The sequence below is a fragment of the Lissotriton vulgaris genome, chromosome 1_1 (assembly GCF_964263255.1).
Source record: "Lissotriton vulgaris chromosome 1_1, aLisVul1.2, whole genome shotgun sequence".
Lineage (NCBI taxonomy): Eukaryota > Metazoa > Chordata > Amphibia > Caudata > Salamandridae > Lissotriton > Lissotriton vulgaris.
Genome location: NC_141685.1, coordinates 1,430,992,932 through 1,431,018,983, shown reverse-complemented (window position 1 = coordinate 1,431,018,983; position 26,052 = coordinate 1,430,992,932). Strand labels below are relative to the sequence as shown.

The following is a 26,052-nucleotide window of genomic DNA, read 5'->3' as shown; positions in this document are numbered from 1 at the left end:
TGAAGAAAAAAAAAAACATACACAACCCCAGGGAGGCAGATTCCAATAATATTTGCAAGCCTAGTGACACTTCATGTGACCAGAGGGGTCAGCCTAGAGCAAGACATAGCAAAGACCCAGATTAACATGTTTGAAGGGTACTTGGAAACAATGGCACCATACACTGAGCTGAGTGGTACTAGTCTATAGTAGGCCAGGAGCATAACAAGATGAAGTCTACAATACTTGTCCGATAAAATAAAGTTTGAAACAAGGCCACAGGCAGATCAAATAAAGAGATCCCAATGCCACATAAATGCTTTGTGCCAATCTGCTAATGTCTGAGGTCCTGGTATCGGGAATGTGGCAGACATGACTGCAAAAGCTGAAAACTGGTGAATGCAATGAAAACAAATACAGAACCTAAGTTTGGGTAGTGCCTTGGGTAGTTTGGCTTGCATGAGGAAATTAGTATTGGCAAAGTCTATAGGTCTGCCATATGAATGCACTGTCAAGCCAGAGATTAATATTAAGGCAAGTTAATGGCCCTTCTTTCCTCTGTGCCAAAGAAAAAAAAAACACAAGTTACTTAAATAGCATTACAATGCCATGTGTGTGTGTCCCTGAAAGTTAGATAAAAGCAAAATGATCATAGATGTGGGAAGGGCAAGAACTTTTGTGGAAGCACACAATTTCCACCAATTAAAACATGTGGTCCTGACTACCAACATGTGGGTGGAGCTAAAGACCTCTCCTGGTGACTCACACAATTGTTAGGTCAAGTTAGACCATAAAAAGGGGTCACAGGTTTAAAGAGGAGGTTCAAAATGTCCAGGAAGGCCCTGCCACTATGTAGAACAGTTGCAAGCACTGGGGGATAAAGTAGACAGTTCAGATTAAGTGAAATGAAGGACTATAGAAAGGCAGACTCAGGATGCAAGAGTGACTGTCAGCCAAAAAGGAAGCTACTACAAGACTTGCATAGAACTAATAGTTTCTTACCGGTCGGTGTAGTTTTGCAGCTTGAAGATCTTTCTGGATTCACTATGCTGTGCATTATTCTGTGATCTAGTGGTTGGGTCCAGAAATTATTTATTTTTTATAGCCCGGGTGGGCGTCGACGTCCCACATTTTGGTGTACTTCCTGTGACGTCGGCACACTTCCTGCGGAAGCTCCCACCTTTGGGCGTTATTTTCGGATTCTTTTTTCTTGTTTTGTGTTCGGTTTGTGAATCTTTTGGCAATGTTTTCTATTTCTTCTTCAGTTAAGTGATTTTTCCGCTTTGTCCCTTAAGGTGTCTGTTTCTATATTGTCCTTGTATTACCACCTTCTCCTGACTCATCTTTCTGGCAGAGGTGGGTGGGTTCGCTAGTGAATCCAGAAAGATCTTCAAGCTGCAAAACTACACCGACAGGTAAGAAACTATTCGTTTTGCAGCATGAATCTTCCTGGATTCACTATGCTGTGCATAGACTTTGTAGCGGTTGGTTATGTTTGTGGTGCCTGGGTGGAAGATGAGCGTTGGTTGTTGAATATGTGTTGAAGCACTTTGTCCTACTTGTGCTTCCTTGTTCATTTGTATATCCACACAGTAGTGCATAGTGAACGTGTGCACCGAAGCCCATGTTGCCACCAGGCATATGTCTTGAATGGGTGTGTTAGCCAGGAAAGCTATTGTTGCTCCCTTCTTCCTGGTAGTGGGCTTGTGCGGCTTCTGCTAGTTCTTGGCCTGCCTGTTTGTGGCAGAATTGTATAGTTTGTGCGATCCATCGTGCGATGGTTCCCTTTCTTACTGGTCTACCCAGGAAACTGCTTGCGAAGGACACAAAGTACTGTTTTGTTTTTCTGTGCTTCTTAGTTCTTTCCATGTAATGCATCACTGCTCTTGTAGCGTCCAGAGTGTGCAGTGCCCTCTCTGCGCTTGTGGATGGTTTCTGAAAGAAACTGGATATCTGCATTGTTTGGTTCATGTGAAACCTTGACACCACCTGTGGCATAAGGTGTGGGTCAGTTCTCATTACCACCCTATCATTGTGTATTTGAATGTAGGGTTCTTGCAGTGTTAGCTCTTGTAGTTCGCTTACCCTGCGCAGCGAGGTGATTGACACCAGAAAGGCTGTCTTCATTGTCAGCATTTGTAGGGAGGCCTTATGGATGGGTTCAAAGGGCACTTTCATGAGCTCTGTTAGGACTAAATTAAGGTTCCATGCCGGTGGCGGCATCCTCTTAGGTGGTGCTATCCTTTTTGCCCCTTCCAGGAATCTCTTTACTATTTGTGATGTAAAGAAGCTCTTACCTGTCTCTCCTCTTGTATAGGCTACTATCGCTGCTAGGTGTACTCTTATCAAGGATGAACTTAGTTTTGCTTTCAGCAGGTGCATGAGATATCTTAGCACAGTTGATTCCCATGTCATCTTCTTGTGTAGTTTCTTCTTGCTGCACCGTTGTGTGAACCTCTTCCATTTTGCCACATAGCACCTTCGTGTGCTAGGTCTCCTCGCCTCTCGTAGCACCCGCAGGGTGCTCTGAGGTAACCTTAAATGTGCAAACTATGTCTTCAGGAGGCATGCCACCAGGCTGAGGCTTTCTGGCTCTGGGTGTAGTACCTCTCCGTTTTGCATGGAGAGTAAGTCTTTTCTTTTCCCAAACTTGTGGGGTGCTCCCTGTGCCATATCCATTATTTGTGAGTACCAGGTCTGCCTGGCCCACTGAGGTGCCACCAGGATCAGTGTCATGTTGCTGGTTCTGCACTTGTTGAGTACCCTGTGTATCAGCAGTATCGGGGGGAAAAGCGTAGGCAAATGTTTTAGACCAGCTTATCCATGGGGCATACCTCTGGGATCGTTCCACTGTTAATTTTGCTTTGCTGCCTTTTTTTATATTTATGGACATATTTATTCATTGGATTGTTCCAACCTATTCACAAGAAAAATGAACTTTAAAATAAAATATAATTTTGATAAATCGGAGCCAATGTATTTTTGAAGTGTCCCTCGTGGGTTCTGGGTACGCCACTTAATATAGTGGACCTCGTTGAGGCCATCTATTAGACCATACAGGGCAGTTTTTTCTCTTTTGTCTGATCGTTCTTCTGGTTGCCAGAATAAGAAGTATCGGCATTTTGCATTCTGGTGGGTTTCAAATAGGTCTATCGTCGGTGTTACCCACCTCGTAAATAGCCTTTGCGTTTCCTGTGCATTGAGCTCTCACTCGTGGGATGCTGAAGTCTGTCTGCTGAGCCAGTCTGCTACCATATGGTCCTTCCCTGGTAGGTGTATGGCTAGCAGGTCTATTTTGAGTGGGATGGCCCATCTCCCTATTTCCTGCGCTAGGTTGGATAGTGCGACTGATTGTGTTCCTCCCCGTTTGTTGATGTAGAACATCATTGTTGTGTTGTCTGTATCATCACTCTCTGGTTGTACAGTTGTTTCTGGATGCCTTCAGGGCGAGGAAGGAGTAGTTTCTGTCCTGTAATTCAAGTTCTGTAGTAGGGGTATCTCTGTTATAGTCATAATCTAGTGAATAGTCCCGCCCATGTGCGTGTAACCCGGAGCAAACAAAAATAATCTCTTAAGGTGTCGAAAAATGCAGAACTGCACAGACACTTAAGAGAGAATTAAAGACAGATAATGCAGCCTATATAACCAGGCTACACTGTCCAGTATTTCAACTAGAAATTCCACCAAAAATCAACAAACAGCAAAGTCTGTCCAGATTTCCCTTGCTTTAGCAGTAAAAACCCTCTGGAATGATAGAGGAAGACATGGACAGACAAGCCCCATAGGCTGCCATTATGTGGCTCAGAACAGGATACTGTGCACTTAAGAGAACTTCACAGTATCCCAGAATGCACTGCAGGTCCCTTTTACTTTCAGTTCTTTTTGAAGGCGTAACACGCCAGACCTGTAGCATTCCTTACATGAATATCTCTCCACCAGGGAGGAGGGCGGGCGCTTATGACTAACAGAGATACCCCTACTACAGAACTGGAGTTACAGGACAGAAACTACTCCTTCTGTAGTAGGGGATCTCTAGTTAATAGAATGGCAAGCCCATCCCCACACCACAGCGGCGGTGGAGAAACGAGAAATAACACCACTATTGTGCGAACAGATTTCGTAGCGAAGCCTGCCCAACCTGAGCGTCTGCCCTGGCATCAGTGTCCAGGCAGTAATGCTTAGCAAAGGTATGGACCGACTTCCAAGTGGCCGCCTTGCAGATTTCTGCAATTGGAACATTACGGAGCAAAGCTGTCGTGGCAGCTTTGCCCCTGGTGGAATGAGCCTTAGGTCTACCCCCTAAGGTCTTATTAGCTTTTTGGTAACACAGTTGTATGCAGGACACAATCCACCTAGAGATGGACTGTTTAGAGGTAGCAAGACCCGTCCTGACTGATCCATAATTGATAAACAATTGGTCTGACCTACAAATATCCTTGGATTTATCCAGATAGAATTTCAACACCCTCCTCACATCCAGGGAATGCAGAGACCTTTCCGCTGGAGATGAAGGATGCTGAAAAAACGTAGGTAAAGTTATGGTCTGGTTAACATGGAAATCAGAGATAACCTTTGGAAGAAATTTAGGGTGAGTACGCATAACAACCTTAGCAGCATGAAATACAGTATAATGTTCTTGGTAACACAACACCTGAATTTTACTCACCCTGCGGGCCGATGCCATGGCCACGAGGAACGCCGCCTTCCAGGACAGGTGCTGCAACGAAGCCTTATGAATAGGTTCAAAAGGCTCCTTCATCAATCTGGACAGCACCACATTCAATTCCTATGAAGGCGAAGGAAGCCGGACAGGAGGGAACACTTTCTTCAACCCTTTCAAAAAATCTTTGATCATAGGGATCTGAAAGAAGGAAGTCTGTGAAGGGCATTTCCTGTAGGCAGTCAGCGCAGCAAGATGAACCTCAATGGAATGGACATTAAGGCCAGACTGCGCCAGATGCAGAAGATACGGAAGGATGACGTCTTCCTTACACGTTGTCGGGTCATAATTCTTGGACTTGCACCAGATGCAAAACCTCTTCCACTTGAAAGCATAGGAAGTTCGAGTGGAAGGTCGCTTAGCCTCCTTCAGTATGTCCATGCAATATTCAGGTAGATTTAAATGGCCATATTGCACTCTCTCAGGAGCCATGCCGCCAAACTCAAAGACGAGCGGTTGGGGTGCAACATCTGCCCCCCGAACTTCGTGACAAGGTCAGGCCTGCACGGCAGCCGTATGTGAGGAAGGCGAGACCGGTGAAGCAGGTCCCTGAACCACCACTGCCTGGGCCATTCCGGGGCAATCAAGATCATCCGCGCCCTGGACTGGGACAGCTTGATGAGCGCCGTCTGAATCAGGGGAATGGGTGGAAAAGCGTACAGAAAGCTGTTCGACCAGTTGATCCATAACGCATTCCCCAGCGTCCCCTGCTGATAGTACCTGGAGGCGAAGTCTCGGCATTTTCTGTTTTCGGCAGTGGCGAACAGATCTACGTCTGGAGTCCCCCCACCTTTCGAAGACTTCTCCTAGTACTTCGTCGTTTATGACCCATTCGTGGTTTTCCTGAATCAGTCTGCTCAGTGCTTCCGCCTGATCATTCTGCACACCTGCTAGATGGGTAGCCGTTATAGTCAGTCCTCTGGCCAGAAGCCATCGCCAGATCGCCTGCGCCTCCTGCGACAGAGTGCGCGATCTCGAGCCCCCCTGCTTGTTGAGGTAAATACATTGTGGTCGTATTGTCCGTCTGTACAAGCAGAGAGTTGGTCTGGAAGGACGGATGAAAGGCCTTCAGCGCCAAGTGAACAGCTCAGAGTTCCAGGAAATTGATGTGATACGTGGACTTCGTCGGGAACCACGTTCCTTGAATCTGTAAGTCTCCGGAGTGCGGCCCCCACCCGTGGAGAGAAGCATCCGTCACGATAGTCTGAGTGGGAATGTCCTTGTGGAAGGGAACCCCTTCGAGGAGATTCTCCACTGAACACCACCACTTCAGAGACTAAAGAGCATGCAGAGACAGTTGTATCTTGTCGTCCCAAGACCCTTTCCTCTGATCTCACTGATCCTCCAAGCACTCCTCCAAAGGTCTCGTGTGCAGTCGTGCGTGAGGCGTTAGGAAGATACAAGAGGCCATCGATCCCAGTAGAGAAGACACCGTCCTCACTGTTGTAGATGGAGTGGTCATAAGAGCCTGAGCCTTCCAAAGGAGTGATAATCTGACAGCGTATTGATGGTGGCTCCCAAGTACTGAATGCACTGGACCGGAGTCGGGACAGACTTGGACATGTTGATGTGCAACCCCAGCTTGTTCAAGAGAACGCACGTCTTCTGGAAGTGTGCTTGAGCTTCCAAGAAGGAGGAGGCCTTGATCAACTAATCGTCCAGGTATGGGTAGACAAACACCTTGTTCTTCCTTAGGTGTGCTGCTACCACTGCCATGCACATCGAGAATGTTCTGGGTGCAGACTTCAGTCCGAATGGCAGTATTGTGTACTGATGATGATTGGTGCCGACTTGGAATCGCAGGAACTTCCTGTGTGTGTGTGTGTGTGCAATGGGCACACGGAAGTACGCATCTTGTAGGTCTATAGCACATAGCCAGTCTCCCTGTTGCAAATGAGGGTAAATCTGATGCAACGACAGCATGCAAAACTCCTCTCTGCGAATCCACTTGTTTGCCTGTCGCAAATCCAGAATGGGCCTGAACTCGTTCTCGTCCTTCTTGCGAACCAGAAAGAACCGGGATTACAGATCTCTTCCTCTTTGAGACAGAGGTATGTCTTCTATCGCCCGCTTCCGTAACAGGATATCGGCCTCCGCCTGTAGCTCGCGCAGCTGAAACTGCGAGCTGACCGGAGTAATCGATGGCGACGGGCTGGTGAACTGAAGACTGTATCCATTGCAAACAATATTCAGCACCCACTTGTTTCGAGTAATTTTTCTCCACTCTGCCAGAAAAAAAATAACGCTTCCCCCCCCACCGGACCGGGTAACGGATGTAGGGGAAGTAACCGGTCAGGGTCGAGACCCGGCCCGGCCTTTGTTCGCTGTAGAGGACTGCTGGCCCCCTCTACGCTTCTGGAAGGGTCTCCAGAACTGCTGCTGCTGTCCCCAAGTCTGTCCTCGCCCCCTGCCCTGTCCACCGAACTGTCTCTGGGACGGGCGGTAGGCCTTTTCTTTTGCCTTGTCCAAGCCCACAGCCGTCAGGGTCTCGGCCTCCGCTTTCATGCGAGACATGTCATCGTCGCCATGCTTGCCGAACAGGGTTTCCCCTGATAAGGGCAGATTGGCCACCCGCTGCTGGGCCTCCGGCTAGAGTGATGTGAGCCTGAGCCAGGCATGGCGCCGCTGGTTGATCCCATGACAATACCCATGGGCCGCCATAAGAGAGACATCCGCAGCCGCGCTGATGAACTGGTTCTAAACCAGCATCCCCCTCCTTGAGGATCTCCTGGAAGTCCTCCCTCTTATCTCTTGGTAGGGGTTCCGTGAACTGCTGAAGGGATTCCCACAGGGCACAGTCATACCGCCCTAGCAGAGCCGCATCGCTAGAGGCCTTCATGGCCGTGGATGCCGTACCACAAGCCTTCTTGCCAGCTGAGTCGATTCATCGGCTCTCCTTATCAGGCGGTACAGTTGAAGACGGGGAGGTAGAATGTAGCTTCCTGGCCGCCGTCACTATAACAGAGTCCGGAACCTGGTCTATCCGCAGAAGAGCCGGGTCAGAATCCGGGGCCCTGTACTTCTTTAGAAGCCGGGATGGAGCGGCCTACGTCACTGCTGGCGTGAGGAACAGCACCTTCGCGGGCTCTACCAACCCAGGTACTAGCGGTAGTAAAGGTCGAGACAATTGCTTCTTGTGAAGCGTCTCAAATATCACGGATGTCGTGGGTGTTGGAGCCGTCACTGTGATTCCCAATTTCGCTGTCCCCCTCAGGAGAACATCTTGGGACGAGCTGATGTCGTCCACTGGAGACACCCTTGTCCCCGGGAATTCGGACAAGGTCGGTGAATAGGTCCTGGTCGAGTCTGTGCGGGACCGCGATCCGCGCCTCCTATGGCGCCGTCTTGACCTGGTGGAGGGTCTATGCAGACTCCTCGATCTCCCCCTCTGTCCGGAGCGTGATCGTGACCTCCTTGGCTTCGGTCGATCCGCCGGTTCCACAGGGGCGGGCGACCTCTGGTTTGCTGGGGCCCTCTGCTGAGAGGTCCCCTTGGGAGGAGTCGGATATCGGGGCAGTGAGTCCGACCTCGGAGGGATCGGAGGCGGCTTGTCTGCTGGCAGCCGAGGTTGAGGTAGAGATGGAGGACGCGGTGGAAGTGGTGGGAGCGGAGGAGGAGTAGGGGCCCGCGGAGGGAACCCCCTCGGCAATGGAGGCGGGGGCGTAACCGGCCTCTGCGGCGGAGTATACACCATGGAGTAAACTGAACCCGGTAATCCGCCTTTCTTTCCAGCCTGGGACGTTGGCGAACCTCCCTTAGGTATTTGGCGTCTGCTAGACTGACTCCTGGCGCCAGACCTCCTTCCTAGTCTCTTCGGCGTCGAAGAACGCCGAGTGTCTCTCCCTAGACGGCGACCTTCGCCTCGACGGCGACCTCCTTCGCCTCGACGGCGACCTCCTTCGCCTCGACGGCGACCTCCTTCGCCTCGACGGCGACCTTCTCTTCGACGCCAAGGATCCCCTTGACGACGACCTTCTCCTTTTCGCAGACGGCGAACGGCGGCGTCGCCTCGACGGCGAGCGCCCACGCCGGGCCTCTCGACGTTGATCACTCGACGACGAAATAGTCACAGGAGATCTCGACGGCGGTCTAGTCAGTTCCCTTGACGTCGACGCAATCGACCCAGACTGAGAATGGGGACGCGTGCTGGTCTTCCTGCCACTGGGGAGCCCCCAGAGGCCTCAGCATGGGCAGAGGAAGCCCCTCCAGACCCAACATGCACCTTCAGCCTTCTTTCCTCAAGGCCCTGAAGCCTGATCTTCTTTCTATCCTTCAGGGTCCTGCCATAAAAGCCCTGACAAATGACACACTCCTCTGGGACATGGGAAGAGGGAAGGCAGAGGATACACACCTCATGTGGATCCGATTTGGCCTTCTTCCTGGAGCACTCTGGACATTTGTCAAATAATGCAGGCATATTGACAATTAAAGAGTGCACCAAGGCATATTGACAATTAAAGAGTGCACCAAAGGATTACCAAGAAGAAAGGCACCAAAGACTTGAACAAAAGTGAAAAAAAATCACCAATAAACCCTTGAAAAGGGAGAGCTCAATGCTCCAGGGTCCTGCTTGTAGGAGCCGGAAAAAAGAACTGAAAGTAAAAGGGACCTGCAGTGCATTCTGGGATACTGTGAAGTTCTCGAAAGTTATCTTAAAGGCACAGTATCCTGTTCTGAGCCACATAATGGCAGCCTTTGGGGCTTGTCTGTCCATGTCTTCCTCTCTATCATCCCAGAGGGTTTTTACTGCTAAAGCAAGGGAAATCTGGACAGAGTTTGCTGTTTGTCAATTTTTGGTGGAATTTCTAGTTGAAGTACTGGACAGTGTAGCCTGGTTATATAGGCTGCATTATCGGTCTTTAATTCTCTCTTAAGTGTCTGTGCAGTTCTGCATTTTTCGACACTGTAAGATTATTTTTGATTGCTCCTGGGTACACGCACATGGGCGAGACTATTCACTAGATTATGACTATACACAGAGATCCCCTACTACAGAACAGGGTCTTCAGTTCCAAGTAGTTGATGTGTCTGACTGCATCTGCTGGAGTCCACAGACCCCTCACTTTGAATTTGTTCATGTGTGTTCCCCATTCCACCTGGGATCAGTCTGTGGTGATGGTCACCGCTAGGGTTGGTGGTGTTAAGGGCTTCCCCTTTATGTTCTCCCTGTTCCACCACGTAATCTCCTCCTGCACTGCGTGCATTACAACCACTAGATCAACTTCCTGTAGCTTGTGACCATTGTTGTTGCAGCCATTCCTGGAATGGTCTCATGTGGAGCCATATATTGGGGACCAGGTGTATGCAGCATGCCATCATCCCCATGATCTTGCTCACTGTCAGAGCTCGCCCCTTCTGGTAGTGGCAGGTCTCCTTCAGCAGGGCCAGTGTTCTCTGGTAGTGTTCTTTGCTGATGGTACATCTTAGTAGATTTTTGTGCTGCCTGTTCATGGGAATGTGCAGGTAGGCATCTTTGAGGTCTATGGTGAACATGAAGTCCCCGTCCCTTATTTGAGGAATGACCTCTTGTAGGGATGTCATTTTGAACTTTTTTTGCCTTTCATGTATTTGTTTAGGAACCTTAGATCCAGGATGGGTCTTAGCGTTTTGTCCACTTTTGGAACTAGGAAATAATTTGGAGTACACTCCCTTGTTCCTTTCTCTGAATGGAACTGGTTTGACGGCCTCCTTTTGGAGGAGCTCTTGTGATTCTTCTAGGAGTAGCGCTAGTTCTTTTCCTGCATGCGCCTTCCCTTTTGGTTTGGTTGTTTCTTTTCCAGTTCCATGCAGTATCCGAACTGTATGATGTTGAGTATCCATTTGTCTGTAGTTTTCTTCTTCCACTCCTGGAAGAAGTGTCTTAGCCTGCCTCCTACTGGTGTTACATGTTTGTCGATGTTTGGTCTGTGCTCCACCCTCGGAGGGGTTGTGTGGGTGGGCACGCTTTGCGTGACTGAGTCACTTTGAGATGGGATGTTGGCCCCCTCCTTGTTTGTCCTCGTCCATTCGCCCTCCCGGCAAAAGGACTGACCCGAAGCTGGTACTGCCAGGTTTGCTTTTGCTGCCCCTGCTGCGATTGATTGTTTCCCTGGTGTGCCTGCTGGAATGTCTGGTGTGGCGTTCCTGGCTGGTTTCCTCCCCTGCCATTCGGTCTCCGTGTCGGGGTACCCCTTCTCATCCCTCTGAATTGTAAGACCCCCATGGACCTTGCAGAATCATTTTCTTTCTTGAGCTGGGCGAGTTTCTCATCCACTGGTGCCCCGAACAGTGTCTCCATTGAAAGGAGTGCTCTGAATGTTGTTCTGTACTCCCGGTTTGAAGCCTGAGATCCTGAGCCAGGCCTGTCTTTATACTGTGATTCCTATCATGATAAGTCTGCTGGATGTGTTAGTCCCATCCAAGGCCGTTTTCAGGCAAGCATTTGCTATATTTTACCTGTCCCCCACCAGGTGTGATGCCCTTTGCTGGTATTCCTCGGGGAGGTGCTTGAGCAGTTGCCCCATCTCGTCCCAATGCTGGTACTGGTGTCTGTTCAGTAGGGCATTGGAGTTCGCCATGCGCCAGTGTACCGCTGCATTTCTCTCTATTTTTCTCCCAGTTAGGTCCATTCTTCTACTTTCTTTCTCTGGTGGTGGGTCTGACGTTGTTGGGACGTTTGCCCTCTTCCTGGCTGTTGCCGCAATAATGGAGTCCGCCGTGATGGATCCCTGGATATAGGGAGGATCTTGAGAGGATTGTTTGTATTTTTTCTCGGTCCTAGATGTGACAGACCTGCAGGTAGCTGGATCCTTGAACGCCTCCCTCCCTTGGTCCACGACACTCGGATGCATGGGGAGGAACAGACTCTTTGAGTGGGGAGCAGGGTCTCTAAAAGGAAACATGACTAACAGGTATTCCCAATGCACTCAAAAGTAAAACATATATTCAGTAAAATTCAGACAAATAAACGGTGTACAAAGCGACAGAGGAATGTGGGAATCTCCAGAGGAAGAGTAGTCCGATAGAGTCCTTTATTTAGTACAACAGCCAGCCAGGTTTGAGTGCATTGGGAATACCTGTTAGTCTTGTTCTTTGGTAGTTTTCTACCAAACATCGAGTGGTTCCAGGGCTCTCCACTCACCCAGGCGCACCACTCCACTTGCTTAACCCTATCAGTGTGTCTACTTTAGGTTGTGCACCCATTGTCCTTTCCTGACCAAAAGCCTTGCGGTTCTTCCCTCTAAAAGGAAACATGCCTTTGGTTTTTCCTCCTCCAGTTTGACTCCATAGGCCGCTGCCGCGTTCTTGATAACCATGTTATAGGTCCCAATGTCATCTGTTGGCGAAGGCCTCGAAGGATAAGTCTCCACGGGCTCTTCTGAGTTTTCGGAGTCGAGGTCCTGCCATTCCAGGTCCTGTGTCAGAGGATGCCGAGCCGAAAGTCGTTCGCTGGTCATCGTCTCCTTCTTCCTCATAGTATAGGCCCTCTTCTTCCAGGTGTTCCTGGGGCTTTGGAGTTTGACGGCCCTTCGGCATCAAACTCCTCTTCAACGATCATAGTCGGCGGTTGACGGAATAGTCAACCTTTTAATTTTCTCGTCTAACTCTCTTCCTTTGCAGGATGTTCTCCATTTCGTCCTCGAGCCTTCTCTTTTTCCTCTCCATCTCGGCGGCATGCTCGGCGTCGAGCGTTTCGGCCAATCTTTTAAACGTAGTCGTCGAAGCGACCTTCGGGTCCTTCTCCTTCGAAGTCGAGCAGTCCTTTTTGGAGACGTGCTTAGACGACCTTGGCTTTTCGCCGGCCTTCGCCGCCTGGGAGTCCTTTTCGAAAGATACGCTGGGCTGTTGGTCCTTGGATGCAGCTGCGGCCGTCGAGGTTTTCGGCGCCAGTGCTCCCTTCGAGGACTTAGACACTGTTTTTCGAGAGTCCTGATCGGGCTTTCGAGGGTCTGTTGGGGGTTTTGGGGTCGACGTCTCTCCTACATCTTTAGATGCCTTCTTTTCGGTCTCTACGACCGTGTAGTCATCTGGTCCCTCGGCGAGGTTGTCCTCTTAGTCGCTGGAGAGGCCCAGGTCCCGATGGAGGTTGGCCTTTGCCTTGCATGATGTAGTTGGCTCTCCTCTACCTCACTCTAACCCGGAGTGTCTTCGGGGTGATGGCGGAGCCGGCTTTGCTATCCTTGCTCTCGTGGTCGACCGGTAAGCAGAGGTTGCAGACCTGGTGCTGGTCCTTCTGCTCGTATTTGTGGTGGGAGTTACAGCGGAATTTAAAGGGTGTTTTGTCCATTCCTGCCCTCATGGGGCCCCCTGTGAGCACATTCTCTATTGGACGTCGAAGACCTCGAAGTTCTCCTCCTTAGTTGTCCTGGCTTGGTGATCTTGTTCCTCGGTATCTTCTCCAATGTTTTCTGTGAGAATTTCGCCTTTTTCCTCTTCTTTCCTCCAAAAACTCTGGAGTCTCTCTGTGACTATCCAGACCCAACGGCGGAAAAAAGAATCTGAAGATGGCGCCCAAGGATGGGAGCTTCAGCAGGAAGCATGCAGACGTCACAGGAAGCTCAACAGAAGGTGGGCGTCTCGCCCACCTGGGCTACAAAAAGAAAAAAGAAAAGACTACGATTCCGGACCCAACCAATAGACCGCGGAATAATGCACAGCATAGTGAATCCAGAAAAATTCACGCTGCAAAACTGCGGTATTTGCTATGCATTAAGTTCTGTTAATGACGTCCTATTTTGTGGACCTAAAGTTAAATAAAGCACCAGCCAGACTACACCACAAGGTGGGACAAGCTGATGGATATTCGACAAATAAATACTCCTCCCTCCCTCAAGCGCCTTGAGACCCTCTGGGTGAGTAGTGCGCTATACAAATTTTGGAACTTGAACTTTTTATGAATATGCATAAAGGAGAAAATATGAAACAGATCTTTACATAAAAAAGAAAACATTAAACAACGACATTCCAGATAGGCTATACAAAAGACTGTTATTGAGGCACCATCACAAGATTTCTAGTTCTGGTTGCAAAATACATACTCGTGAATTCATCACATTTAACAATTACCTTCCATTGCTGTTGCCGATCAGCAGCCTTTTTGGCTGCATTATTTTGGGCACCTGATTTTCAGTCGCAGAAGCTATGAAGCAAAGTGAAAAGTTGTGAGCAAGAATTCATGTAATTTAGACTCACTTGTTTATTTTCATTTGTTCAGTAGATAGATGCATACCGCATAGAAAATTCTAAAGTGAACAGAGGTGTGCAATACATTTGCTGTTCCCTACTCTCATATATTCATTTATACTTTCATGTTATCTACCTATTCGTGCGCCCCATTATCAGACAGATCTTTACTGCCAAATACAATATGTGACCCCCTTTTTTTGTCACTTTCCAATAAGTGTCTCCCTATGTCCACTAACCAAGGTGCCCTCTCACTAAGGCAGTGGAGGCTGGTGACATTTGAAAGTGGTGGCCTGAAATGTAAGGAATGGCTTATGTAGCGAGTGAGCTTGATGGACAAATGTGAGGCTCAGGTCCTCAACACTTAATAAATGCAAGAATATGTGGAATAGGAACAGGAATTAAATAGCTGACATGCATTATCTGATTTCCAAACAATAAATGTTAAAGATAAATCAGTGTTTTTGGCATTAATGCTAAGGTATGAACATAGGGTCGAACAGGGACCCATTTCAATGTCCGTCTTAATGCCATATGGCAGTCCCACAGAATTACGCTACAACAACCATCTAGCATTCAACAGTGTATCTATCTTTAATATCAAGTCCAGAGTGGGTAAACAATATTCGAGAACCACTGCACCAATCAATCTAAATAAATCATGGCATTAATAAGCACAGAGTATGCACCCCATATTTTAGGCATATTCAGAGCATTTAATTGTTTAACATTTTCTGGTATTCCACAAATTAGGACACTATATCCACATATTTCTCCCTTTGCGCTCGACTACCTCAAAAGCAGAGGATATTTGGATCAACTTCGTCAAGGACAAAAGCCCTGCCCGGCTTTTGGATCGACTTCGCCAGAGAAGAAGTACAGTAGTTCCACTTACGAAGGGGCAGCAACCTACAGCCACAGTCTGGTGCATCACAGTGGGAGAGGTCAGCATGAACAGCTTCTCAGCACAATAAATCTAATATAAGTTTAGCAATAACACTTACCATTATGGAGGACAAGGCGCTAAATCGCGCTTGCATCTAGTCCAAGCCTGTGACAAATCGGAACAGGTTGAATCTATGCCTTTGAATGACAGCAGGCCTTTTGCAGAGATGAGGTGAAATCTCTGCCCAGGCAGTAGTACCATATGTAAAAATTAAAAAAATAATGAAGTAACTAACATAATGTGCTAGATTTTGCAGCAAAATGTCGTTTCTTGCTGCAAAATTTTGTCTACTCTGCCGCATAATTCCGTTGACGCTGGATAACACTACAGACTCCCATGGCACCTAAGGGCTTTAGATAGGAAAGCCCTGCTTTGTCCGTCATATTGCAGAAAGTTGGCTTACTACTTGGCTTCCAGTTCCTAGTTCAGAGCGAGATGAGGCAGGCAATTTACAGATAGGACTAGTTCCTCATCAAGCATAAGATCTCAGCAAAGTCATCTTTAAGAATGGCTGGTTGCGATGGAGTATGGCAAATGCTGCAGAGGAATCCAGCTTTATGCTTCAGAAGCAATTGATCTTAACGAGCAGTCAAGACATTGAAATAGACTGATCTCTCTTTAAAAAAAAAGCATTTGTGACTTATCAGACAAACAACTATGCTAGAAAAGTTGACAACTCAGCCACTTAGCATATTTTTGGGGCTAGAGTCCTAAAATAATTAAATCAATAGTTTTGTTTAGGGTTGACAAATGTATTTGTAAAGAACGTACACAAACTGTACATGGGCCTGGTCTACGAGTTACCTTTGACTTCTCTGCTTTTGAAGGTCTTGAAGCTGTGGCAGGACTGAGCATAACCGATTGACACAGCTCCAGGTTGGCCTAACAAATTCTCCTCACCCAATCAGCTGGAAATCAGCCTTAAGCTCTTTGTTGAGTCCTCCTAACCAGTCACCTGTGAGGATCTCCCGATCAGCACATATTGTCATTCATCGATTTGTTCTTCGTGTGATCTCTCTAGGACCACCCACGTCAATTAGATATGTACATCTTCCCAAACTCAAAACAGTTACTTTATCATAAGTGAGCACAGGTGTGCTGTCCAATTTTCCACCAAAGAATTTGTAATCACCATAGGCACCTCTGCAGGTTGAAGGACAAAAAAAAATGTATGCGAGCTACCTCTTGCTGGTAATGACCTACTGGCCAAGAGCAACTTTCACACTGTCCATTACCTGAAATTTGCACTTTGTCTTTGGGATCTGCAATTTATATTTTGACATGCAAATATTAAATTACAAAAATTATGGTGGGAAATATGGAATCATGGTGCTCGGTCAATTTTGATGACAAACTGCCCACTGTGGCAAAGGTACGAAAGCCTGTGATTGGTCAGAATCCATTGTTTACCATGAGTTGAGATGTAAATCATTGTGTTCCACATTTGAACCCAGGCCTTGGTGTAGGCTTAAGGGACAGCAGTTGGCCGATACTGCCCGAGGAGGGTAACCACATAAAAAGCAAACTTCCTGTGTTTTTTCTGGAATGAGAACAGCATTGAACCAAGTGCCTTGGAGAAGCAGCACACCATGGATAAGGATAACATAGCTTCCTACAGAAAACCTCCAACACTGCTAAGTGTGTGAGTTGAAGGGACACTCATACCTTACAATTAGGACCTGAGCAGAATTTCTCCATCTGTTTGTTCCTCATACATGCTCTTCAGGCCCTTCCCTCAAGCGATCCGTTACTCTTAGAGCTCCCTCCAGTCCCTCTTACCGCTCACTAGGCTTTTTACTCTATCGGAGCCAAGTTGTTTGAAGTCATTGCTGTCCAGTGGGCTCTCTGCTCCCCATGGTCTCATGTCCTCAACCACGTCCACTTAACAGGAGGGAGACAAGAGTAAAGCATCTGTTCTTGGCATGTAGAGCTGTAGATTCACATGCTTTGCATATTTCTGCCATCTAGTGCTGGGACTGGATGTTTGCAAGTTGTTTTTCTTCGATTAATTATTTTCCAGTCTCGAGGTAAGGAGACTTCTCCTTTCGTGATAGTGTGCATGGGCATCAATTCCATTGTTAGATTGTTTGCTCGCAATAGGGTGAGAATGGAGACCAGTACAGAGATGTCCATGCGTGTAGAAAGTGAATAATAACTGCAATGACCATAGGTGTACGGTGAGTAGGGAGGGCGCATGTGAATCTACAGCACTACATGCCAAGAACAGAGGCTTACAGGGTAAGTAACGTAATCCGTTCGAGGCATGTGTGGTGTAGATACACATACTTTGCATAGATATTTCTACCAGTACTCTTCCAAAGCGGTGGCTAACCAGTGGGCGTTGCAGTTGTCTGAAAAAGAGTTAAAAGAACTGCCTGTTCTACATTAGCTTGTAGACTTGCTAATACATCCACACTGTGCTCTAGGCGGTATGGACAAAGTTATTTTGGCTTTAATATAGCATGTTTCAATACTTTGTGATCCACCTAGAAATACCGATTTTAGAAATCGGTTTTCCTTTAAGGGGGGGCGAGTGGTTTCATTTTGCGAAAATCTTCAGTTCCATCAAAATAGTACAATAATGCTCTTTTGACATCCAAAGTATGTAAAGCTCTTTCTGCTACAGAATCAGGATGAGGGAAGAGAACAGGTAACTCATTTCATTGGTTAAAATGAAAAGCAGAGACTACTTTTGAAGGAACTTTGGGTTAGTGCGAAGAACCACTGTCTTTATGGAGTTGGAAGAATGGTTCTTCCTAGGTTAGTTCCTGAAGTTCATTCACACATCTTAGTGAAGTGATAGCAATCAAGAAAGCAATCTTTCAAGAAAGGAAGTGCAATGTGAAATTGTGCAATGGTTCAAAAGGTGGACCTATAATGCGTGTTAAAACAATATTAAGATTTCATGCAGGTGCAGGGAAATTCTGTGGTATCACTTTTAGGGCCGTCCACAAAGGCTTTCATAACTGGTACTCTGAATAAGGATAAGTGCTGTCTGTTTGAAGATATGCATCCACCACTGCAAGGTGAAGGCTATGGATGTGGAGGCAAGCCCTGCACACTACAGATGGAATAGATAAATGATTTCTTGTATTGAAGCATCTAGTGGGTTATTGGTCTGTTTATTACAGTATATAACACACATTTTCCACTTTGCTGCATAGAATGCTCTCGAAGTAGATTTCCTTGCTTCATTAAGAATGGTCATGCGATCTGGTGGTAGATTTAGGTATCCAAACTATGACTTCAGGAGTCAAATCGCTAGGTTTAGCTCCTTGGGGTTTGGAAGTGTGGTTTCTCCATGGTTTTGGGTGAGAAGGTCTAAGTTGAGGTGAAGCTTCTGGTGTTAAACTACTAAGAGTTCTAGTATTGTGGTGAAGGATTAGTTACTTACCTGTAATCCTAGTTCTCATCCAGGGGTATACACATCAAAGTCAAACTATGAATAATTCCCGCCCATGTGCGGGATCCCGAAGCATATAGAAAATACATATAAATATATATGTATATATATGTGAAAACATATTTGCAGCCAAAAACATTTCCCAACTGGCAAAATTTGCCACAAAATTACATAAATTAGCATACATACAGTAGTACTCTTCCAAACCCTAAGGAAGAAAGAGCGTAGAAAACATTTGTATACAACAATGCTTTATTGCCATAGGAAAAACCTGTAATTGCAGGCATTTGCCAGTAGGCTGCAGTAGAGTATAAAGCAAACAAAGAAAACTGACACCTTGCCTTTAAGGCATTAGAGTAGGGGTGCCGTGCCTTTAAGACCTGAAGGCAATCCCCCTGCTCCCATGGTGCACCACAGGTGACAGTTGGGTCAGTTCTTTTTGGAGGTGCATAACACCTGAGGAGATCCACAATAAAAACATCTCATAACTTTGTAACTCTGCTCGTCCGGGGAGGTGGGCGGGAGCTTATGACTGATGAGTATACCCCTGGAGGAGAACTAGGATTACAGGTAAGTAACTAATCCTTCTCATCCAGGGGATACTCATCAATAGTCATAATCTATGAATAGATTAGCAAGTTCATACCCAAAGTCTCGCGGACGAGCAAGAAGTATAAAAACTTCACAGAATGACTAAGACATATATTGCAAATACATCTTATGCAAATAAGTTCCTCAAAGAGGCCTGCCCTACTCTGGCATCGGCCTGAGTATCTGAGTCCAGGCAATAATGACGGGTAAAGGTACGGACAGACCGCCAAGTTGCCGCTTTACAATTCTCAGAAATAGGAACATTACGAAGGAGAGCTGTAGTGGAAGCTTTCCCTCTAGTAGAATGTGCATGTGGTTTACCCTGTAAGTTCTTGTTAGCTAGTTGATAAGCAAAAGTTATACAGGAGACAATCCAGCGAGAAATGGACCTTTTAGAAGCGGACAGGCCAGTATTAGTACTGCCATAATTAACAAAAAGCTGGTCAGACTTTCTTAGAGCCAGGGTTTTTGACAAGTAGAACTTTAGGACCCTCCGGAGATCCAGAGAGTGTAATGACCTCTCTGGAGGGTGCGGGGGGGTGGAAGGATTAGGAAAAAAGGTAGGTAAGGTAATAGACTGGTTGATATGAAAGTCTGAAACTACCTTAGGCAGGAAACTTTGGTGCGTTCTTAAGACCACCCTATTGGCATGAAAAACTGTGTAAGGTTCATTGCAACACAAGGCCTGGATTTCACTGACCCTACGGGCAGAGTTAATCGCCACTAAAAAGGCAGCTTTCCAGGTCAAGTGCTGCAAAGAGGCCTTGTGTATAGGCTCGAAAGGAGCACTCATCAGATTAGTCAGGACAATATTAAGCTCCCAGGGAGGGGAGGGGGACCTCACCAGTGGGAAGACTTTTTTCAGACCTTCTAGGAAATCTTTAACTACAGGCATAAGGAAGAAAGATGTCTGATTAGGAGACTTCGTATATGCTGGGATTGCAGCTAAGTGAACCCTGATGGAGGGTATTTCAGGCCTGTTCTCGCTAAATGCAATAGATATGGAAGAATCACCTGCTCTTGGCCATGTACCGGGTCAAGAGAGTGCTCATGACAACATAAGAAGAACCTCTTCCACTTGAAAGCGTAGGACTTCGTAGTGGAGGGTCGCTTTGATTCTTTAAGAATAGTCATGCAGTCTGCTGGGAGGTCTAAATGTCCATACTGGATGACCTCAGGAGCCATGCCGTCAAATGAAGGGAAGGAAGGTTGGGGTGAAACACCTTCCCCTGGTCTTTGGTCAACAAGTCTGGACGGCATGGTAGGCGCCAGTGAGGAACCTCCGACATCTGTAGAAGATCGGGGTACCACCCCTGGCGTGGCCACTCTGGTGCTATCAGGATCATTCTGGTGTTGGTCCTGTAGCACTTCTGGATCACCGCCGAGATCAGAGGCAGGGGAGGAAAGGCGTAGAGTAATGTCTGCGACCAGCTGATCAAAAGACCATTCCCCAGTGATCCCTGTTGGGGGAACCTGGACGCGAAGACGGGGCATTTTGTATTGGCCGCGTCTGCGAACAGGTCTAAGTCCGGTACGCCCCAACACCGAAAAACCTCTTGAGCCACTTCCTCGTTGAGCACCCAATCGTGCGCTTCTACGAAGATTCTGCTGAGGCAGTCTGCTTGGACGTTTTGAATTCCTGGTAGATGAACTGCCACAATGGACAGGCCTCTTGCCAGTAGCCAAAGCCAGATGGCTTGTGCTTCCAGAGACAAGACTCTTGACCTTGTGCCTCCCTGTTTGTTCAGATAGAACATAGTTGTCGTGTTGTCCGTCTGAATCTGGAGGTGGTTGGTGCGCAGAGAAGGATAAAGAGACTTCAGAGCAAGATGAACTGCTCGAAGCTCCAGGAAGTTGATATGGTAGCCTTGCTCTACCTCGGACCAGAGGCCTTGAACTTGGAGTCGGTCCATGTGAGCACCCCAGCCTTGAAGGGAGGCATCCGTGACAATTGACTGAGATGGAGGAGGACGATGGAATGGCACTCCTCGGACGAGATTGGATCGTTTCAACCACCATCTGATCGAGTCCCTGGCTTCTTGAGGAAGCAAGACCCGGTCTTCCCACTGATCCGATCTCTGAGACCACTGATCTTCGAGGACTTGTTGTAGAGGTCTCATGTGAAGGCGAGCATTGGGCACGATGTAAATGCATGAAGCCATCGATCCCAGAAGAGAGGACACTTGTCTGGCTGTGGGGGCCTGATTGTCCAGAAGAAGGCGACCCTTCAGGAGCATGATGACAACCTCTCCTCCGAAGGACACACGCTTGCCTGTAGTGAGTCCAGAGAAGCTCCCAGGTAGTGGATCCACTGGGAAGGGTTGAGAACTGATTTTTTCAGATTGACGTGAAGACCCAACAAGTCCATCAGTTTGAGGCAGAACGACAGATTGTTCTGAAGCAGCGACGGGGTGGAGCTCTTCAACAGCCAATCGTCTAGATCTGGATAGACTAAGATCTTTCTTTTGCGGAGAAAAGCAGCCACCACCGCCATGCACTTGGAGAATGTCTGAGGTGCAGATTTCAGGCCAAACTGCAGCACTTGATATTGGTAGTGACAACATCCGATCTGAAACCTTAGAAACTTCCGATGTTTGACTGACACTGGTATGTGGAAGTAGGCGTCCTGCAAGTCGATGGCACACATCCAGTCTCCCTGATGAAGATGTGGGAAGATCAGGTGCAGGGCGAGCATACAGAACTTTTCTTTTCGTATGAATTTGTTCAGCCTTTGAAGATCTAGAATGGGCCTGTATTCTTTGACAGTTCCTCGTTTTTGAACCAAGAAATATCGGGAGTACACTCCTTGATTTTTGTGAGTTGAGGGAACCTCCTCTATGGCCATCTTCTCTAGAAGGACAGAGACTTCGTCTTGTAGCAATTGACTCTTGTAACGTGGAAGATGTCGCGATTTGTTGAGAACTTGCGGTGGAGGAGATTTGAACCTCAGCAAGTAACCATGCTGCACAATATTCAGCACCCATCTGTCTTTTGTAATGGATTTCCACTCTGTCAGATGATGAGAAACACTCCCTCCCACCGGAGTGGCGAACAGACGTGGAGGAAGCAATGGCTCAGGGCTTAGGAGGTTGCTTTGAGGAGGGCTGCTGTTTGTTATTGCCACCTCTTCCTCTGCCAGGACGACGCTCCTGTCAGGCGGAGCCAGGCCGAACGACGGGAACAAATACCACTTGAATAGCCATGAGCCGCAAGGTCAGAGGCATCCACTGCGGCGCTAATAACTTGATTGGCTACAAGGCCTCCCTCCTGTATAGTCTCCTGAAAATCTTGGCGGTCTTCCTTGGGGAGCTTGTCTGTAAAGCGAGTCAGGGAGTCCCAAAGGGACCTGTCGTACCTTCCAAGCAGGGCAGAGGCGCTAGCCACCTTCATGAAGGAAGAAGAGGTGTTGCATACCTTCCTACCAAAAGAGTCCATAAGTTTACTATCTTTTTCAGGTGGTACTGAGGAAGAAGTAGAACCTGCATGGGACTTCATGGCAGCCGCCACAATGATGGAATCCGCAGGAGGATCCGATCTGAGGAACAAGGGATCCTCTGCAGGGGCCTTGTACTTCTTGGCTATCCGAGATGGAACAGATCCCACCACTGCTGGTGTGAGGAAAGTAGCCATAGCCGGTTCTAGGAGGCCGGGGACCAGGGGCAGTAGAGGCCTGGGCGCTGTGCGATGACGGAGGGTGCAGCGTAATATTCAGCTTTTTTGCTCCCATGCCCAGCACATCGGAGAAAGTTGCGAGGTCATCAATTGGAGAGACACGGGAAGGAGGCGTAGAGGAGTAGGCCGGAGAGTAATCTCGGTAAGACGACCTAGACGAGGACGACCTTGGGGAAGATCTTGTACGCCGCCTCTTATGGGACCTGTCACGATTTCTGCTGTGACTGTCCCTGGACCTAGAGCGATGTCTTGATGGAGACCTCGGTCTTGGCCGGATTGGAGATCTTGGTCTGACAGGTGTTCTTGGCCACACTGGAGAACGTGATCTGACTCGAGATCTCGGCCTGGGTGAAATCCTGGGACTCAGGAGTTCTAGCTGGTTTGGCTGGAGTTTTTGCCTTAGACGGGGAATATGTACGGGAGTAATCCGAGCCCGGACTACTCTGTCCAGATACAGCCCCTTGAGGATGTTGAGACATCAAGCTTCTCGCAGATCTGGGTGAAGATTCTGGAGAGACCTGCACGATGTTCAAGCCAGGAGATGATGATTTGCCTCCTGAAGTCTTAGAACCAGGGGACTCCACCACTGCCGTCACTTTATCCCTCGACGGCGAAATCCTCGACGACGTCTGGGTGACTAGTGGCGTCGAGCGGTGTCCGGATGCTCTCGACGGTGATCGATTACATCGAGAAAGGCTCGACTGAGAACCTCGACGTCGATCCGGAGACTTCGGCGTCGATCTCCCTCGACGTCGATCAGGTGGAGATACTCCATGACGTCGTATCGATGACGACTCTCGACGTCGTGTCGACGATGACCTTCCTCGACGTCGCGTTGACGGCGACCTTTCCTGGCGTCGCCCTCCTTGACGTCAAAGGATGGGATCTGACAGTCCCTCTCGACGGCGGCCCGCTAGTCAGCGGCGACCTAGATGCCGTCCTAGCTGACGCCAATCCCCTCCGGAACGGCGGAGAGTGTCTCGACGTCGACGGAAGCCTCGACGTCGACGGAGACTTAGATGTAGTAGCAGCCATGGACTTCGAGTCCAAAGCATGGTGCCTCGACGCCGACTTACTTGACTGCGGCAGAGATCTTAGACGTCGTGAAGATGATCTGGGCCTTTTCGACGGCGACCTCGACGGAGTTCTTCGACCTTCATTCCTCTTTCTGGGGACAGGAGAAGTGGAATGACGCCGTTTTTGGCCGTGCTTGCTTGTAGGAGAAGATCTAGGGGCTGTGGAAGCACCCACCTGGTGACTTTTGTCCATCTCCTGCATGGCATGAAGTCGAATCTTCTCCCTGTCGCGAAGAGTCTGACTTTTACATTTTTTACAGTGATGGCAATGATCAGGAATGTGTGTAGATGTAAAGCACAAAATACACACAGAATGTGGGTCAGTCAGAGCCATCTTTTTATCACAAGAAGGACATTTCCGGAACAGAGCAGGCATTCGGACAGGAAATTCTTGTGGATTACCACAGAAAAATAAATCAAAAGCCTTATTTATTCAAAAAATTTCGAAATATAAGAGAAAACTCTCAAAAAAACAATTTCAGTTGAAAACTGAACAGTTCAAGCTCCAGGATCCTCACAGAAGGAGCCGGAAAAAAGAACTGACCCAACTGTCACCTGTGGTGCACCATGGGAGCAGGGGATTGCCTTCAGGTCTTAAAGGCATGGTACCCCTACTCTAATGCCTTAAAGGCAAGGTGTCAGTTTTCTTTGTTTGCTTTATACTCTACTGCAGCCTACTGGCAAATGCCTGCAATTACAGGTTTTTCCTATGGCAATAAAGCATTGTTGTATACAAATGTTTTCTGCTCTCTTTCTTCCTTAGGGTTTGGAAGAGTACTACTGTATGTATGCTAATTTATGTAATTTTGCAGCAAATTTTGCCAGTTGGGAAATGTTTTAGGCTGCAAATAAGTTTTCACATATATATACATATATATTTATATGTATTTTCTATATGCTCCGGGATCCCGCACATGGGCGGGGATTATTCATAGATTATGACTATTGATGAGTTCCCCTGGATGAGAACCATGGTTGACAAGACCATGTGGGACCCACTAGAATAAGGGTGAGAGGTTTGCCTGAGCTCCCGAACCAGAAATCCATAGGGCATTGCCTTTGGATAAAGGGTGTGGGAGCCTGGAGGCAATGTTTGGGCATTTTGAGTTCTCTGCTGTTGCAAAGAGATCCATTTATGGAAACCCTCATTTGTGGAAGAATGGGAGAAGGACTTGGGGGTGGAATTCCTACTAGTGGACTTGTTGCCACATCCTACTGAGGTCGGCAAATATGTTGTCTGTCCCTGGAAGGCTTTCTGCTAGCAACTGGATTTTGATTTATTGCCCAACCCATGCAGAGCAGAGCGCGCAGCGGACGCGCGTAAGGTGGGGGCACTGTTTTATTGTGAATCTGCGCAAGCTCTTGATGCCGCATTTGCCACTCGCCATTCCTGCTTGTTTTTTAAACTGTGTTCACTTTACCGTTACTGCCAATTTTGTGCACCACACTGTTTAGGAAAAAAAAAACAAAAAAAAATAAACCAACAACTCAAGGCAAACGCTACCAAAATCATTCGCCATAGGGAGTACCTGACTCACGAGGACTCCCTAAGCGTGCTCCGGCTTCTTCCCCGGTCCACCACAGGCTTTCATCCTGATTGTGTGGAGGGAAGTTACTTCCGGGTAGGCTGGAGGTCGTCGCTTAGTCTCCTCCCCACTCTTAACTAATATAAACCCATGCAGAGCGGAGCGCGTGCACCGGTGGCACGCCAAATGCAAGCCAGTCTGTGCCCGACCAGGGCCAGGGGCCACAAACCCTGCCCTTTCACCTCAGCACCAAGGACTTATGGAAGCTCTAGGAAGCTTTTCTAGGAAGCTCTAGTAAGCTTTGCGAACTAGGTAGCACAACTCCAACACCCTGCCATCACTCCGGGAACCCTGCAGTGCCCCAGACCACCAGTACACAGTGAGTTTTCAGTTTATAAGTGTACTGCCAAATAACACCACTAGAAGCCAGCCCAAGATGTTCCTCCTAAACTGCAGGTCACTCGTAAAACATTCTCTGGAAATCCACCTACTCATAGAAGAGCTTAATCCAGACATCCTATATCTAACAGACATGGTGGCTCAACGATTAATCTGAACCAAATCTGGTCCAGGCCATCCCCCAAGGCTATCAAATATCCCGCCTAGATCGTAAAGTGGGGAAAGGGGGGGATTAGCGATTATCTACAGGGACTGCTTCCAGTGTCGCAGCTCCTTCAATCTGATACCGGATTGTAAAAGCCTCTCGTTTGTGATCGACTTTTCTCCCACTAATACGTTCTCTGGAGTCCTCTTATATCACCCACCTGGAACCTTAGGAGATTTTGCTAACAGCCTCCCCTCCATTATCGCCAGCCTAGCTTGCACACCAGCAAATTTTACTTTACTGGGAGATCTCAACATTCACTTTGATGACACCACCAATCACACTGCTCATCACTTGATAGCTAGTCTCTCGGCCCTGCAACAGACCCAATTAGAACTTGAACCAACCCACTCAAAAGGCCATTTACTCGACC

General features: G+C 47.9%; 1 protein-coding gene across 1 annotated transcript in view; it reads right to left on the bottom strand.

Moving 5' to 3' along the window:
• The window catches only part of GTSE1 (G2 and S-phase expressed 1), a 263,570-nt gene that overhangs the window by 64,192 nt on the left and 173,326 nt on the right, over positions 1-26,052 (bottom strand). The window contains exon 8 of the mRNA XM_086967246.1: positions 13,745-13,817. Coding sequence (XP_086823372.1) covers positions 13,745-13,817 — 73 coding nt within the window. The remainder of the gene's footprint in view (positions 1-13,744; positions 13,818-26,052) is intronic.